Source organism: Oncorhynchus gorbuscha, linkage group LG24 (genome assembly GCF_021184085.1).
Source record: "Oncorhynchus gorbuscha isolate QuinsamMale2020 ecotype Even-year linkage group LG24, OgorEven_v1.0, whole genome shotgun sequence".
Lineage (NCBI taxonomy): Eukaryota > Metazoa > Chordata > Actinopteri > Salmoniformes > Salmonidae > Oncorhynchus > Oncorhynchus gorbuscha.
Genome location: NC_060196.1, coordinates 63,417,236 through 63,435,174, shown reverse-complemented (window position 1 = coordinate 63,435,174; position 17,939 = coordinate 63,417,236). Strand labels below are relative to the sequence as shown.

The window sequence follows — 17,939 nt, the reverse complement described above, 5'->3', positions numbered from 1 at the left end:
CTCTACAGGAGCTTAGTGTTCAACTCTACGGGAGCTTAGTGTTCAACTCTACAGGAGCTAGGTGTTCAACATGACACACACCAGTCTACGGGAGCTTAGTGTTCAACACGACACACACCAGTCTACGGGAGCTTAGTGTTCAACACGATACACACCAGTCTACGGGAGCTTAGTGTTCAACACGATACACACCACTCTACGGGAGCTTAGTGTTCAACTCTACGGGAGCTTAGTGTTCAACTCTACGAGAGCTTAGTGTTCAACTCTATGGGAGCTTAGTGTTCAACTCTACGGGAGCTTAGTGTTCAACACGATACACACCAGTCTACGGGAGCATAGTGTTCAACTCTATGGGAGCTTAGTGTTCAACATGACACACACCAGTCTACAGGAGCTTAGTGTTCAACTCTACGGGAGCTTAGTGTTCAACATGACACACACCAGTCTACAGGAGCTTCGTGTTCAACTCTACGGGAGCTCAGTGTTCAACTCTACAGGAGCTTAGTGTTCAACATGACACACACCAGTCTACAGGAGCTTAGTGTTCAACTCTACGGGAGCTCAGTGTTCAACTCTATAGGAGCTTAGTGTTCAACTCTATGGGAGCTTAGTGTTCAACACGACGCAAACCAGTCTACGGGAGCTTAGTGTTCAACACGATACACACCAGTCTACGGGAGCTTAGTGTTCAACACGATACACACCACTCTACGGGAGCTTAGTGTTCAACTCTACAGGAGCTTAGTGTTCAACTCTACAGAAGCTTAGTGTTCAACTCTACGGGAGCTTAGTGTTCAACTCTACGGGAGCTTAGTGTTCAACTCTACGGGAGCTTAGTGTTCAACTCTACGGGAGCTTAGTGTTCAACTCTACGGGAGCTTAGTGTTCAACACAACACACACCAGTCTACGGGAGCTTAGTGTTCAACACGATACACACCACTCTACGGGAGCTTAGTGTTCAACTCTACAGGAGCTTAGTGTTCAACTCTACAGAAGCTTAGTGTTCAACTCTACGGGAGCTTAGTGTTCAACTCTACGGGAGCTTAGTGTTCAACTCTACGGGAGCTTAGTGTTCAACACAACACACACCAGTCTACGGGAGCTTAGTGTTCAACTATACAGGAGCTTAGTGTTTAACTCTACAGAAGCTTAGTGTTCAAGTCTACGGGAGCTTAGTGTTCAACTCTATAGGAGCTTAGTGTTCAACTCTACAGGAGCTTAGTGTTCAACTCTACAGGAGCTTAGTGTTCAACTCTACAGAAGCTTAGTGTTCAACTCTACGGGAGCTTAGTGTTCAACTCTACGGGAGCTTAGTGTTCAACTCTACGGGAGCTTAGTGTTCAACACAACACACACCACTCTACGGGAGCTTAGTGTTCAACACGACACACACGAGTCTACGGGAGCTTAGTGTTCAACTCTATGGGAGCTTAGTGTTCAACTCTACGGGAGCTTAGTGTTCAAATCTATGGGAGCTTAGTGTTCAACTCTACGAGAGCTTAGTGTTCAACTCTACGGGACCTTAGTGTTCAACTCTACGAGAGCTTAGTGTTCAACACGATACACACCACTCTACAGGAGCTTAGTGTTCAACTCTACAGGAGCTTAGTGTTCAACACGATACACACCACTCTACAGGAGCTTAGTGTTCAACTCTACGGGAGCTTAGTGTTCAACTCTACAGGAGCTAGGTGTTCAACACGACACACACCAGTCTACGGGAGCTTAGTGTTCAACACGACACACACCAGTCTACGGGAGCTTAGTGTTCAACACGATACACACCAGTCTACGGGAGCTTAGTGTTCAACACGATACACACCACTCTATGGGAGCTTAGTGTTCAACTCTACGGGAGCTTAGTGTTCAACTCTACGAGAGCTTAGTGTTCAACTCTATGGGAGCTTAGTGTTCAACTCTACGGGAGCTTAGTGTTCAACACGATACACACCAGTCTACGGGAGCATAGTGTTCAACTCTATGGGAGCTTAGTGTTCAACATGACACACACCAGTCTACAGGAGCTTAGTGTTCAACTCTACGGGAGCTTAGTGTTCAACATGACACACACCAGTCTACAGGAGCTTAGTGTTCAACTCTACGGGAGCTCAGTGTTCAACTCTACAGGAGCTTAGTGTTCAACATGACACACACCAGTCTACAGGAGCTTAGTGTTCAACTCTACGGGAGCTCAGTGTTCAACTCTACAGGAGCTTAGTGTTCAACTCTATGGGAGCTTAGTGTTCAACACGACGCAAACCAGTCTACGGGAGCTTAGTGTTCAACACGATACACACCAGTCTACGGGAGCTTAGTGTTCAACACGATACACACCACTCTACGGGAGCTTAGTGTTCAACTCTACAGGAGCTTAGTGTTCAACTCTACAGAAGCTTAGTGTTCAACTCTACGGGAGCTTAGTGTTCAACTCTACGGGAGCTTAGTGTTCAACTCTACGGGAGCTTAGTGTTCAACTCTACGGGAGCTTAGTGTTCAACTCTACGGGAGCTTAGTGTTCAACACGACACACACCACTCTACGGGAGCTTAGTGTTCAACACGACACACACCAGTCTACGGGAGCTTAGTGTTCAACTCTATGGGAGCTTAGTGTTCAACTCTACGGGAGCTTAGTGTTCAACTCTACGAGAGCTTAGTGTTCAACACGATACACACCACTCTACAGGAGCTTAGTGTTCAACTCTACAGGAGCTTAGTGTTCAACACGATACACACCACTCTACAGGAGCTTAGTGTTCAACTCTACGGGAGCTTAGTGTTCAACTCTACAGGAGCTAGGTGTTCAACATGACACACACCAGTCTACGGGAGCTTAGTGTTCAACACGACACACACCAGTCTACGGGAGCTTATTGTTCAACACGATACACACCAGTCTACGGGAGCTTAGTGTTCAACACGATACACACCACTCTACGGGAGCTTAGTGTTCAACTCTACGGGAGCTTAGTGTTCAACTCTACGAGAGCTTAGTGTTCAACTCTATGGGAGCTTAGTGTTCAACTCTACGGGAGCTTAGTGTTCAACACGATACACACCAGTCTACGGGAGCATAGTGTTCAACTCTATGGGAGCTTAGTGTTCAACATGACACACACCAGTCTACAGGAGCTTAGTGTTCAACTCTACGGGAGCTTAGTGTTCAACATGACACACACCAGTCTACAGGAGCTTAGTGTTCAACTCTACGGGAGCTCAGTGTTCAACTCTACAGGAGCTTAGTGTTCAACATGACACACACCAGTCTACAGGAGCTTAGTGTTCAACTCTACGGGAGCTCAGTGTTCAACTCTATAGGAGCTTAGTGTTCAACTCTATGGGAGCTTAGTGTTCAACACGACGCAAACCAGTCTACGGGAGCTTAGTGTTCAACACGATACACACCAGTCTACGGGAGCTTAGTGTTCAACACGATACACACCACTCTACGGGAGCTTAGTGTTCAACTCTACAGGAGCTTAGTGTTCAACTCTACAGAAGCTTAGTGTTCAACTCTACGGGAGCTTAGTGTTCAACTCTACGGGAGCTTAGTGTTCAACTCTACGGGAGCTTAGTGTTCAACTCTACGGGTGCTTAGTGTTCAACTCTACGGGAGCTTAGTGTTCAACACAACACACACCAGTCTACGGGAGCTTAGTGTTCAACACGATACACACCACTCTACGGGAGCTTAGTGTTCAACTCTACAGGAGCTTAGTGTTCAACTCTACAGAAGCTTAGTGTTCAACTCTACGGGAGCTTAGTGTTCAACTCTACGGGAGCTTAGTGTTCAACTCTACGGGAACTTAGTGTTCAACACAACACACACCAGTCTACGGGAGCTTAGTGTTCAACTATACAGGAGCTTAGTGTTTAACTCTACAGAAGCTTAGTGTTCAAGTCTACGGGAGCTTAGTGTTCAACTCTATAGGAGCTTAGTGTTCAACTCTACAGGAGCTTAGTGTTCAACTCTACAGGAGCTTAGTGTTCAACACAACACACACCAGTCTACGGGAGCTTAGTGTTCAACTCTACAGGAGCTTAGTGTTCAACTCTACAGAAGCTTAGTGTTCAACTCTACGGGAGCTTAGTGTTCAACTCTACAGGAGCTTAGTGTTCAACACAATACACACCAGTCTACGGGAGCTTAGTGTTCAACTCTACGGGAGCTTAGTGTTCAACACGATACACACCACTCTACAGGAACTTAGTGTTCAACTCTACAGGAGCTTAGTGTTCAACTCTACGGGAGCTTACTGTTCAACTCTACGGGAGCTTAGTGTTCAACACGATACACACCAGTCTACAGGAACTTAGTGTTCAACTCTACAGGAGCTTAGTTTTCAACTCTACGGGAGCTTAGTGTTCAACTCTACAGGAGCTTAGTGTTCAACTCTACGGGAGCTTAGTGTTCAACACGATACACACCACTCTACAGGAACTTAGTGTTCAACTCTACAGGAGCTTAGTTTTCAACTCTACGGGAGCTTAGTGTTCAACTCTACAGGAGCTTAGTGTTCCACTCTACAGGAGCTTAGTGTTCAACACAACACATACCACTCTACAGTGGGGGAGAGAGTCAGAGCAGGATAGGAGACATATTAAGAATGATGGAGGCCAATCATTATTGGGGACCTTCAATGATACAGAAATGTTTTGGTACCCTTCCCCAGATCTGCGCCTCGACATAATCCTGTCGGAGCTCTACGGACAATTACTTCAACCTTGTGGCTGTGTTTTTGCTCTGACATGCACTGGTAACTGTGGGACCTTATATAGACAGGTGTGTGCCTTTCCAAATCATGTCCAATCAATTGAATTTACCACAGGTGGACTCTAATCAAGTTGTAGAAACATCTCAAGGATGATCAACGGAAACAGGATGCACCTGATCTCAATTTCATGTAAATTATGTAAATAAAATTTTAAAAAATTAAAAAGTTTTCACTTTGTCATTAGGAGGTATTCTGTGTGAATTGATGAGGACATTTAAAAAATAATAATCTATGTTTGAATAAGGCTGTAAATGTAACAAAACTGAAAAAAATGAATGGGCCTAAAATTCTATCTGAAGGCACTAGGCAATGGACCTCATGATATTATCACGATTCTTAGGTGCCGATATGATGCATGATGCTACTCTAACGATGCTATTCTAACAAATGTATGATGCTATTCTAACGAATGTGTGATGCTATTCTAACAAATGTATGATGCTATTCTAACGATGCTATTCTAACGAATGTGTGATGCTATTCTAACGATTGTGTGATGCTATTCTAATGATGCTATTCTAACGAATGTGTGATGCTATTCTAACGATGCTATTCTAACGAATGTATGATGCTATTCTAACGATGCTATTCTAACAAAGCTATTCTGACGATGCTATTCTAACGATGCTATTCTAACGAATGTGTGATGCTATTCTAACTATGCTATTCTAACGATGCTATACTAACGATGCTATTCTAACGAATGTGTGATGCTATTCTAAAGATGCTATTCTAACAATGCTATTCTTAGGAATGTGTGATGCTATTCTAACAATGCTATTCTAACAATGCTATTCTAACGAATGTGTGATGCTATTCTAAAGATGCTATTCTAACGATGCTATTCTAACGAATGTGTGATGCTATTCTAACGATGCTATTCTAACGAATGTGTGACGCTATTCTTAACGATGCTATTCTAACCAATGTGTGATGCTATTCTAACGAATGTGTGATGCTATTCTAACCAATGTGTGATGCTATTCTAACCAATGTGTGATGCTATTCCAACGATTGTGTGATGCTATTCTAACGAATGCGTGATGCTATTCTAATGATGCTATTCTAACAATTGTGTGATGCTATTCTAACAATGCTATTCTAACGAATATATGATGCTATTCTAACGATGCTATTCTAACGAATGTGTGATGCTATTCTAACGATGCTATTCTAACGAATGTATGATGCTATTCTAACGATGCTATTCTAAAGAATGTGTGATGCTATTCTAACGAATTTATGATGCTATTCTAACGATGCTATTCTAACCAATGTGTGATGCTATTCTTAACGATGCTATTCTAACCAATGTGTGATGCTATTCTAACGAATGTGTGATGCTATTCTAACGAAAGTGTGATGCTATTCTAACGATGCTATTCTAACGAATGCATGATGCTATTCTCACGATGCTATTCTAACGAATGTGTGATGCTATTCTAACGAAAGTGTGATGCTATTCTAATGATGCTATTCTAACGAAAGTGTGATGCTATTCTAACGATGCTATTCTAACGAATGTATGATGCTATTCTAACCAATGTGTGATGCTATTCTAACCAATGTGTGATGCTATTCTAACCAATGTGTGATGCTATTCTAACCAATGTGTGATGCTATTCTTAATGGTGCTATTCTAACCAATGTGTGATGCTATTCTAACCAATGTGTGATGCTATTCTAACGATGCTATTCTAACGATTATGTGATGCTATTCTAACGAATGTGTGATGCTATTCTAACGATGCTATTCTAACGAATGTATGATGCTATTCTAACGATGCTATTCTAACGATTATGTGACGCTATTCTAACGATGCTATTCTAATGAATGTGTGATGTCATTCTAACGATGCTATTCTAACGATGTCATTCTAACGATGCTATTCTAACGATGCTATTCTAACGATGCTATTCTAATGAATGTGTGATGTCATTCTAACGATGCTATTCTAACGATGCTATTCTAACAAATGTATGATGCTATTCTAACGAATGTGTAATGCTATTCTAACAATGCTATGCTAACGATTGTGTGATGCTATTCTAACAATGCTATTCTGACAAATCTTCTAACGATGCTATTCTAACGATTGTGTGATGCTATTCTAACGATGCTATTCTAACAATGCTATTCTAACGATCCTATTCTAGCGAATGTATGATGCTATTCTAACGATGCTATTCTAACGATGCTATTCTAACGAATGTGTGATGCTATTCTAACGATGCTATTCTAACGAATGTGTGATGCTATTCTAACGATGCTATTCTAACGAATGTATGATGCTATTCTAACGATGCTATTCTAACGATTGTGTGATGCTATTCTATCGATGCTATTCTAACAATTCTATATGTATTGGCATATCAATACCCAGATTTCACTGCGATTTGATGTTCCAAACACTAGATGTTTGGCCTTCTAGGCAGCGTTCCTCTGTCCAGTGTCTGTGTTCTTGTTGCCCATCTTAAACTTTTATTTTTATTGGCCAGTCTGAGATATGGCTTTTACTTTGCAACTCTGCCTAGAAGGCCAGCATCCCGGAGTCGCCTCTTCACTGTTGACGTTGAGACTGGTGTTTTGTGGGTACTATTTTATGAAGCTGCCAGTTGAGGACTTGTGAGGCGTCTGTTTCTCAAACTAGACTATTAAACTATTATTATTATTATTATTATTATTATATATTAGACACTCTGATGTACTTGTCCTCTCTCTCAGTTGTGTACTGGGGCCTCCCACTCCTTCTTCAAATCTGGTTAGAGCCAGTTTGCTCTGTTCTGTGAAGGGAGTAGTTCACAGCGTTGTACGAGATCTTAAGATTCTTGGCAATTTCTCACATGGAATAGCCTTCATTTTTCAGAACAAGAACAGACTGATGAGCTTCAGAAGAAATCTTTGTTTCTAGTCATTTTGAGCCTGTAATCGAACCCACAAATGCTGATGCTCCAGATACTCAACTAGTCTAAAGAAGGCCAGTTTTATTGCTTCTTTAACAGTTTTCAGCTGTGCTAACATAATTGTAAAAGGGTTTTCTAATGATTAATGAGCCTTTTAAAATGATAAACTTGGATTAGCTAACACAACGTGCTATTAGAGAGCGAGAGAGAGATGAGAGAGAGATAGAGAGAGCAAGGGAGCGAGAGAGATGAGGGAGAGAGAGAGAGAGAGAGAGTGAGAGAGAGAAAGAGCAAGGGAGAGAGATAGAGAGAGCAAGAGAGAGAGAGTGAGAGATAGGCGAGAGAGACAAGGGAGAGAGAGAGAGAGACGAGGGAGAGAGAGAGAAAGAGAGAGAGCGAGAGCGAGAGCGAGAGAGAGACCTGGGAGAGAAAGAGAGCGAGACAGAGACCTGGGAGTGAGAGAGAGAGAAAGAGAGAGAGAGAGAGAGAGAGACCTGGGAGAGAGAGAGAGAGAGAGAAAGACAGAGAGAGAGAGAGAGAGAGAGAGAGAGAGAGAGAGAGAGAGAGAGAGAGAGAGAGAGAGAGAGAGAGAGAGAGAGAGAGAGAGAGAGAGAAAGAGACTGGCATGCCACAGAGGGGGATCAGAAACAAAGAGAAAAAATGAAAGATAAAAACCTCCTCTCTATCTACGTTTTGTGACCACAGAGCCTCTAATGTGTGTACGGCGTTCCTGTGTGTGTTTAAAGACCAGCCAGTACAATGTCACGCCTGCCAACAGCTAGAAAGGCTTTGGTAAAGGAAGTTCTATCTTAAGATGAGGCCTCTCTCTCTATATATAGGCTTACATAGCATATTTCTAAAAAACCCTCTGAGGTCGTGCCACACCAACCCAATTGAAGTGTTCAGCAATTGAGTAGCTATGAGAGAGGATGTGGAGACAGAACATTTAATCCCTGTTCTGACTGGTCCACTTGTACTGTAAATCAACAACACAGACGCTCCAATACATTGATTCCCTTCAGCTTTCAAACCCTCCCTGACCCAGAATGGACCCGTTTTACAGTCTGGGGCAATACTCTATAGCACTTAGTGCTACTGCAGACTGATGTTAGTGCTACTGCCCACTGCAGACTGATTTTAGTGCTACTGCAGACTGATGTTAGTGCTACTGCAGACTGATGTTAGTGCTACTGCAGACTGATGTTAGTGCTACTACAGACTGATGTTAGTGCTACTGCCCACTACAGACTGATGTTAGTGCTACTGCAGACTGAATTAATGCTACTGCCCACTGCAGACTGATGTTAGTGCTACTGCAGACTGAATTAATGCTACTGCCCACTGCAGACTGATGTTATTGCTACTGCAGACTGATGTTAGTGCTACTGCAGACTGATGTTATTGCTACTGCAGACTGATGTTAGTGCTACTGCCCACTGCAGACTGATGTTAGTGCTACTGCAGACTGATGTTAGTGCTACTGCAGACTGATGTTAGTGCTACTGCCCACTGCAGACTGATGTTAGTGCTACTGCAGACTGATGTTAGTGCTACTGCCCACTGCAGACTGATGTTAGTGCTACTGCAGACTGATGTTAGTGCTACTGCAGACTGATGTTAGTGCTACTGCCCACTGCAGACTGATGTTAGTGCTACTGCAGACTGATGTTAGTGCTACTGCAGACTGATGTTAGTGCTACTGCAGACTGATGTTAGTGCTACTGCCCACTGCAGACTGATGTTAGTGCTACTGCAGACTGATGTTAGTGCTACTGCAGACTGATGTTAGTGCTACTGCAGACTGATGTTAGTGCTACTGCCCACTGCAGACTGATGTTAGTGCTACTGCCCACTACAGACTGATGTTAGTGCTACTGCAGACTGATGTTAGTGCTACTGCAGACTGATGTTAGTGCTACTGCCCACTGCAGACTGATGTTAGTGCTACTGCAGACTGATGTTAGTGCTACTGCCCACTGCAGACTGATGTTAGTGCTACTGCCCACTGCAGACTGATGTTAGTGCTACTGCAGACTGATGTTAGTGCTACTGCCCACTGCAGACTGATGTTAGTGCTACTGCAGACTGATGTTAGTGCTACTGCAGACTGATGTTAGTGCTACTGCAGACTGATGTTAGTGCTACTGCAGACTGATGTTAGTGCTACTGAGACTGATGTTAGTGCTACTGCAGACTGATGTTAGTGCTACTGCCCACTGCAGACTGATGTTAGTGCTACTGCAGACTGATGTTAGTGCTACTGCAGACTGATGTTAGTGCTACTGCCCACTGCAGACTGATGTTAGTGCTACTGCAGACTGATGTTAGTGCTACTGCAGACTGATGTTAGTGCTACTGCCCACTGCAGACTGATGTTAGTGCTACTGCAGACTGATGTTAGTGCTACTGCAGACTGATGTTAGTGCTACTACAGACTGATGTTAGTGCTACTGCAGACTGATGTTATTGCTACTGCAGACTGATGTTAGTGCTACTGCAGACTGATGTTAGTGCTACTGCAGACTGATGTTAGTGCTACTGCAGACTGATGTTAGTGCTACTGCAGACTGATGTTAGTGCTACTGCAGACTGATGTTAGTGCTACTGCAGACTGATGTTAATGCTACTGCAGACTGATGTTAGTGCTACTGCAGACTGATGTTAGTGCTACTGCAGACTGATGTTAATGCTACTGCCCACTGCAGACTGATGTTAATGCTACTGCCCACTACAGACTGATGTTAGTGCTAATCCAAAAGGCCAGTCTAATCTCTAGTTCCCGACTCTGAACACTGACCTCACTGGGACATATGATATATCATCACTTTTTTAAATCAACTCACATTGCAGATACTAGTGTCAACTAAATGCATCAGGAAGACATTAATCCACCTGGCCAAGGAAAACTCCTGTCTATATTAAGCCCAACAGTGTTATCCCAAATAATCCACTTTCATCATTCTGACCTGGTCCTAAGGTTCCCCGGGCTGGGCGGACCGTCGTAGACAGACAGCATGTCGAAGTCTTCCTCTAGAGCGAAACCTTGGAACACCAGCTGTATCCTGTTGTGTTCTGCTGCCAGGATCACCCACGTACAGTTGGCATAGTTGGGGTAACCGTACGGGTAGCCAGGGCTCTCTATCGTACTGTTGGGGTTCTGGAGAGTATAACTGCAGTTCTGAGCTGTTGGGGTGTGGAGAGGGGGGAGGGGGAAGGGAGAGGGTGGGGAGAGGGTGGGGAGAGGGGGAAGGGAGAGGGTGGGGAGAGGGGGGAGAGGGTGGGGAGAGGGGGAAGGGGGAAGGGAGAGGGTGGGGAGAGGGGGGAGAGGGTGGGGAGAGGGGGAGAGGGGGGAGGGGGAGAGGGGGAGGGGGAAGGGAGAGGGGGGGGGGAGGGGGAGAGGGGGAAGGGAGAGGGTGGGGAGAGGGGGGGTAGGGAGAGGGGGAGAGGGGGAAGGGGGAAGGGAGAGGGTGGGGAGAGGTGGGGGAGAGGGTGGGGAGAGGGGGAGAGGGGGAAGGGGGAAGGGAGAGGGGAGAGGGGGAAGGGAGAGGGTGGGGAGAGGGTGGGGAGAGGGGGAGAGGGAAGGGAGAGGGGGAAGAGGGGGAGAGGGAAGGGAGAGGGTGGGGAGAGGGTGGGGAGAGGGGGAGAGGGGGAAGGGAGAGGGAAGGGAGAGGGGGAGAGGGGGAGAGGGAAGGGAGAGGGGGAGAGGGAAGGGAGAGGGGGAGAGGGAAGGGAGAGGGAGAGAGGGAAGGGAGAGGGGGAGAGGGAAGGGAGAGAGGGAAGGGAGAGAGGGAAGGGAGAGGGGGGAGAGGGAAAAGGATGGAGAAAATGTTGTTAGCAAAGTCGACTCAACGTTTACTAAGTAACATTAAAGAGATATTTGCAGTTGAAGTAACAACAAACCGACACCCTGTTTCGGTAAGAAGGGATGAGAAACGTAATCACTCTGAACATTCTCACACAAGTTACCAAACAGATGTATTCCAGTGCATCACTACTAGGCCAGGACAGGACATGGAATGAAAAGGTTGTTTTATGAGGAGGATGGGATCCATCACTGCCTTCCTGAAACCGAGAAGTCCTGTCACCCTGAATGCTTTTCTCGGTCAGTGGTTTAATCTGTGCTTTTTGTTTTTAGCATGCTGTGTTGCATTACAAACAAGTAAGTTTATAAACACACACACACACACACACACACACACACACACACACACACACACACACACACACACACACACACACACACACACACACACACACACACACACACACACACACACACACACACACACACACACACACACGCTGTGACGACCCTCCCACTCTGTATTCTCTCTTTGTTCTTGTTTCCTTATTAGGATGCCGGTGGGCGGAGTTGGGAGGGTTATTAGGATGCCGGTGGGCGGAGTTGGGAGGGTTATTAGGATGCCGGTGGGCGGAGTTGGGAGGGTTATTAGGATGCCGGTGGGCGGAGTTGGGAGGGTTATTAGGATGCCGGTGGGCGGAGTTGGGAGGGTTATTAGGATGCCGGTGGGCGGAGTTGGGAGGGTTATTAGGATGCCGGTGGGCGGAGTTGGGAGGGTTATTAGGATGCCGGTGGGCGGAGTTGGGAGGGTTATTAGGATGCCGGTGGGTGGAGTTGGGAGGGTTATTAGGATGCCGGTGGGCGGAGTTGGGAGGGTTATTAGGATGCCGGTGGGCGGAGTTGGGAGGGTTATTAGGATGCCAGTGGGCGGAGTTGGGAGGGTCGTCAGCTTCATGGGAAACACCTGGGCCCGTTGTCTCCCAGGATAAATACACCACTTCCCCATTCGTGGAGGAGACTCTCTCCATACAGACACACCTGGGCCAGGTGTCTCCCAGGATAAATACACCACTTCCCCATTCGTGGAGGAGACTCTCTCCATACAGACACACCTGGGCCAGGTGTCTCCCAGGATAAATACACCACTTCCCCATTCGTGGAGGAGACTCTCTCCATACAGACACACCTGGGCCAGGTGTCTCCCAGGATAAATACACCACTTCCCCATTCGGGAGGAGACTCTCTCCATACAGACACACCTGGGCCAGGTGTCTCCCAGGATAAATACACCACTTCCCCATTCGGGAGGAGACTCTCTCCATACAGACACACCTGGGCCAGGTGTCTCCCAGGATAAATACACCACTTCCCCATTCGTGGAGGAGACTCTCTCCATACAGACACACCTGGGCCAGGTGTCTCCCAGGATAAATACACCACTTCCCCATTCGTGGAGGAGACTCTCTCCATACAGACACACCTGGGCCAGGTGTCTCCCAGGATAAATACACCACTTCCCCATTCGTGGAGGAGACTCTCTCCATACAGACACACCTGGGCCAGGTGTCTCCCAGGATAAATACACCACTTCCCCATTCGTGGAGGAGACTCTCTCCATACAGACACACCTGGGCCAGGTGTCTCCCAGGATAAATACACCACTTCCCCATTCGTGGAGGAGACTCTCTCCATACAGACACACCTGGGCCAGGTGTCTCCCAGGATAAATACACCACTTCCCCATTCGTGGAGGAGACTCTCTCCATACAGACACACCTGGGCCAGGTGTCTCCCAGGATAAATACACCACTTCCCCATTCGTGGAGGAGACTCTCTCCATACAGACACACCTGGGCCAGGTGTCTCCCAGGATAAATACACCACTTCCCCATTCGTGGAGGAGACTCTCTCCATACAGACACACCTGGGCCAGGTGTCTCCCAGGATAAATACACCACTTCCCCATTCGTGGAGGAGACTCTCTCCATACAGACACACCTGGGCCAGGTGTCTCCCAGGATAAATACACCACTTCCCCATTCGTGGAGGAGACTCTCTCCATACAGACACACCTGGGCCAGGTGTCTCCCAGGATAAATACACCACTTCCCCATTCGTGGAGGAGACTCTCTCCATACAGACACACCTGGGCCAGGTGTCTCCCAGGATAAATACACCACTTCCCCATTCGTGGAGGAGACTCTCTCCATACAGACACACCTGGGCCAGGTGTCTCCCAGGATAAATACACCACTTCCCCATTCGTGGAGGAGACTCTCTCCATACAGACACACCTGGGCCAGGTGTCTCCCAGGATAAATACACCACTTCCCCATTCGTGGAGGAGACTCTCTCCATACAGACACACCTGGGCCAGGTGTCTCCCAGGATAAATACACCACTTCCCCATTCGTGGAGGAGACTCTCTCCATACAGACACACCTGGGCCAGGTGTCTCCCAGGATAAATACACCACTTCCCCATTCGTGGAGGAGACTCTCTCCATACAGACACACCTGGGCCAGGTGTCTCCCAGGATAAATACACCACTTCCCCATTCGTGGAGGAGACTCTCTCCATACAGACACACCTGGGCCAGGTGTCTCCCAGGATAAATACACCACTTCCCCATTCGTGGAGGAGACTCTCTCCATACAGACACACCTGGGCCAGGTGTCTCCCAGGATAAATACACCACTTCCCCATTCGTGGAGGAGACTCTCTCCATACAGACACACCTGGGCCAGGTGTCTCCCAGGATAAATACACCACTTCCCCATTCGTGGAGGAGACTCTCTCCATACAGACACACCTGGGCCAGGTGTCTCCCAGGATAAATACACCACTTCCCCATTCGTGGAGGAGACTCTCTCCATACAGACACACCTGGGCCAGGTGTCTCCCAGGATAAATACACCACTTCCCCATTCGTGGAGGAGACTCTCTCCATACAGACACACCTGGGCCAGGTGTCTCCCAGGATAAATACACCACTTCCCCATTCGTGGAGGAGACTCTCTCCATACAGACACACCTGGGCCAGGTGTCTCCCAGGATAAATACACCACTTCCCCATTCGTGGAGGAGACTCTCTCCATACAGACACACCTGGGCCAGGTGTCTCCCAGGATAAATACACCACTTCCCCATTCGTGGAGGAGACTCTCTCCATACAGACACACCTGGGCCAGGTGTCTCCCAGGATAAATACACCACTTCCCCATTCGTGGAGGAGACTCTCTCCATACAGACACACCTGGGCCAGGTGTCTCCCAGGATAAATACACCACTTCCCCATTCGTGGAGGAGACTCTCTCCATACAGACACACCTGGGCCAGGTGTCTCCCAGGATAAATACACCACTTCCCCATTCGTGGAGGAGACTCTCTCCATACAGACACACCTGGGCCAGGTGTCTCCCAGGATAAATACACCACTTCCCCATTCGTGGAGGAGACTCTCTCCATACAGACACACCTGGGCCAGGTGTCTCCCAGGATAAATACACCACTTCCCCATTCGTGGAGGAGACTCTCTCCATACAGACACACCTGGGCCAGGTGTCTCCCAGGATAAATACACCACTTCCCCATTCGTGGAGGAGACTCTCTCCATACAGACACACCTGGGCCAGGTGTCTCCCAGGATAAATACACCACTTCCCCATTCGTGGAGGAGACTCTCTCCATACAGACACACCTGGGCCCGGTGTGAGCCAACATTGATTTATTTATATATATATATATTGTATTAACTTCATCATTAGTGGGAGTCATTACTAACGATTATGAGCTTTTGTTTTGCTCATTTATCTATTCATATTTCCTCTTTCCCAATTGATAATGTGCTATAGGCTATAGCTGTTTGTTGTCTGGTTTCTCTGTCCAGTTAATGTTGATAACCTCAGAACACCCAGACATGTTAAATGTAGGAAAGTGCCCAGCTTGGCTTCTGTCATTCTGCACCTCAAATGGTAAATCAACAAAGTCCTTTTAAGCATTTTTTAAAAATTGTATTTATATAAAAAATATATTTTTTTTTTACATCCATTCAAATGATAATAATCGTTCCAATCCTCTCCCAATCTATACTCAGCGTCGCTGATCAATAGGCTATGGATTTTTTTGAGGGGGTTTGTTTCTATTTGTTAATGATTCATGTCCATTTCAGACTACAGCTCAGCTGTCCCCTTCACATGTTCGTACGACGTACTTTCAGAAGGATTTTATACAGGTTATAATGGAAGGAAAAACATTTGCTTGTGCCTGGTATATGCGTATATGTCCATTCAGAACGTTTCCTAAAGTAACCTGTCCGGACTCCCTCTCTTTAATAAGAATCAAATGCTCCTGTCATAATTTAATCTTGTAAAGAGGCCTGTTTTCAGTAGCTACCTTATCTCTGTCATTACAGCATCCTCTCTTTGAAGAACAGTGGGAATCACCGCAGCAGAGTATAAAGTCTTTGTTGTTGTGAGTAGCAAGCTGTCTCTTGGTGTCTGTTGTATGGAGGAGGGGCATGGTGTCTGGAGGAGGGGCTTGGTGTCTGGAGGAGGGCCATGGTGTCTGGATGAGGGGCTTGGTGTCTGGAGGAGGGGCATGGTGTCTGGAGGAGGGGCTTGCTGTCTGGAGGAGGGGCATGGTGTCTGGAGGAGGGGCTTGGTGTCTGGGGGAGGGGTTTGGTGTCTGGAGGAGGGGCATGGTGTCTGGAGGAGGGGCTTGGTGTCTGGAGGAGGGGCATGGTGTCTGGATGAGGGGCTTGGTGTCTGGAGGAGGGACATGGTGTCTGGAGGAGGGGCATGGTGTCTGGAGGAGGGGCTTGGTGTCTGGAGGAGGGGCATGGTATCTGGAGGAGAGGCTTGGTGTATGGAGGAGGGGCATGGTGTCTGGAGGAGGGGCTTGGTGTCTGGAGGAGGGGCTTGGTGTCTGGAGGAGGGGCATGGTGTCTGGAGGAGGGGCTTGGTGTCTGGAGGAGGGGCATGGTGTCTGGGGGAGGGGCTTGGTGTCTGGAGGAGGGGCTTGGAGAACACAGCTCATAAAGACACAGAACACTAGTAATGTATAATTTTATTCTCGATTCTAGATATACAGGCATGTGGACCATCGCACTAAAGAATACATCTGAGCTAATCCATATTTGATATGTTGCCCAGCCCGACATTGGAGTGCTAATCGGTAGTCCTCCCACTTCTCCACACTTCTATCGACACACTACATCTATTTTTACACCTCCACTGACACTCTCTCTCTCATTAACCATCAATACAGAGAGAGTGAGACTGAGAGAGAGAGAGAGAGAGAGAGAGAGAGAGAGAGAGAGAGAGAGAGAGAGAGAGAGAGAGAGAGAGAGAGAGAGAGAGAGAGAGAGAGAGAGAGAGAGAGAGAGAGTGAGAGAGAGAGAGAGAGAGAGAGAGAGAGAGAGAGAGAGAGAGAGAGTGTGAGAGAGTGTGAGAGAGAGAGAGAGAGAGAGAGAGAGAGAGAGAGAGAGAGAGAGTGTGAGAGAGAATAAGTGAAGAGGAGATGAGGTGAGAGAGAGAAATGTGGTCTCATATGCCTCAGTTGGTAGAGCATGAGAGGAGATTTTCTTCCGTTGCTGCATATTTGTCATCAAAACTATGAGAGAGAGAGTTAAACAAATCAAAATGTAGAGATTCTTCAAAGAGAGAGAGATTGAGAGAAAGTTTGTGGGCAGAACTGAAAAATTGTGTGTGATCAAGGAGGCCTACAAACCTGAGTTACACCAGCTCTGTCAGGAGAATGGGCAAAAATTCACCCAGCTTATTGAGAAACGAGTTAAACACTGAAAGACTGGGATGAGAGAATAAAAGCTGAAATAAATCATTCTCTCTACTTTTATTCTGAGAGTGATCCTAACTGGGGCGGCAGGGTAGCCTAGAGAACTAGTAACCGGAAGGTTGTGAGTTCAAACCCCCGAGCTGACAAGGTACAAATCTGTCGTTCTGCCCCTGAACAGGCAGTTAACCCACTGTTCCCAGGCCGTCATTGAAAATAAGAATATGTTCTTAACTGTCTGTCTCTCTCCATCTGTCTCTCTCCGTCTCTCTCTCTCTATCTCTGTCTCTCTCTCTCTATCTCTGTCTCTCTCTCTCTATCTCTGTCTCTCCCACTCTATCTCTGTCTCTCCCACTCTATCTCTCCCTCTCTATCTCTGTCTCTCCATCTATGTCTCTCCCTCTATCTCCATCACTGTCTCTCCATCTCGGTCTCTCTCCCTATCTCTATCTCTCTTTCTCTATCTCTTCAGATACACATCAAGGTTAATGTCAAATGTGATTTGCACAGAGAGTAATCAATTCCCACACGTGGTCCTGGTCAGTTAATGGTCACCATGGTGACCAAATAACAGATGAAAGAAGACAAAGGAAATAAGGTAGAATCTGAGGGACAGTGACATCCTGCTCCCTGTATTCACTATTTTGCTTCAAGCTAGAATCCT

The 17,939-nt window shown here is 46.7% G+C and overlaps 1 protein-coding gene across 1 annotated transcript in view; it reads right to left on the bottom strand.

Moving 5' to 3' along the window:
* The window catches only part of LOC124012290 (CUB and sushi domain-containing protein 2-like), a 270,739-nt gene that overhangs the window by 176,028 nt on the left and 76,772 nt on the right, over window positions 1–17,939 (bottom strand). The window contains exon 2 of the mRNA XM_046325752.1: window positions 10,647–10,863. Within this exon, the coding sequence (XP_046181708.1) occupies window positions 10,647–10,863 (217 nt within the window). The remainder of the gene's footprint in view (window positions 1–10,646; window positions 10,864–17,939) is intronic.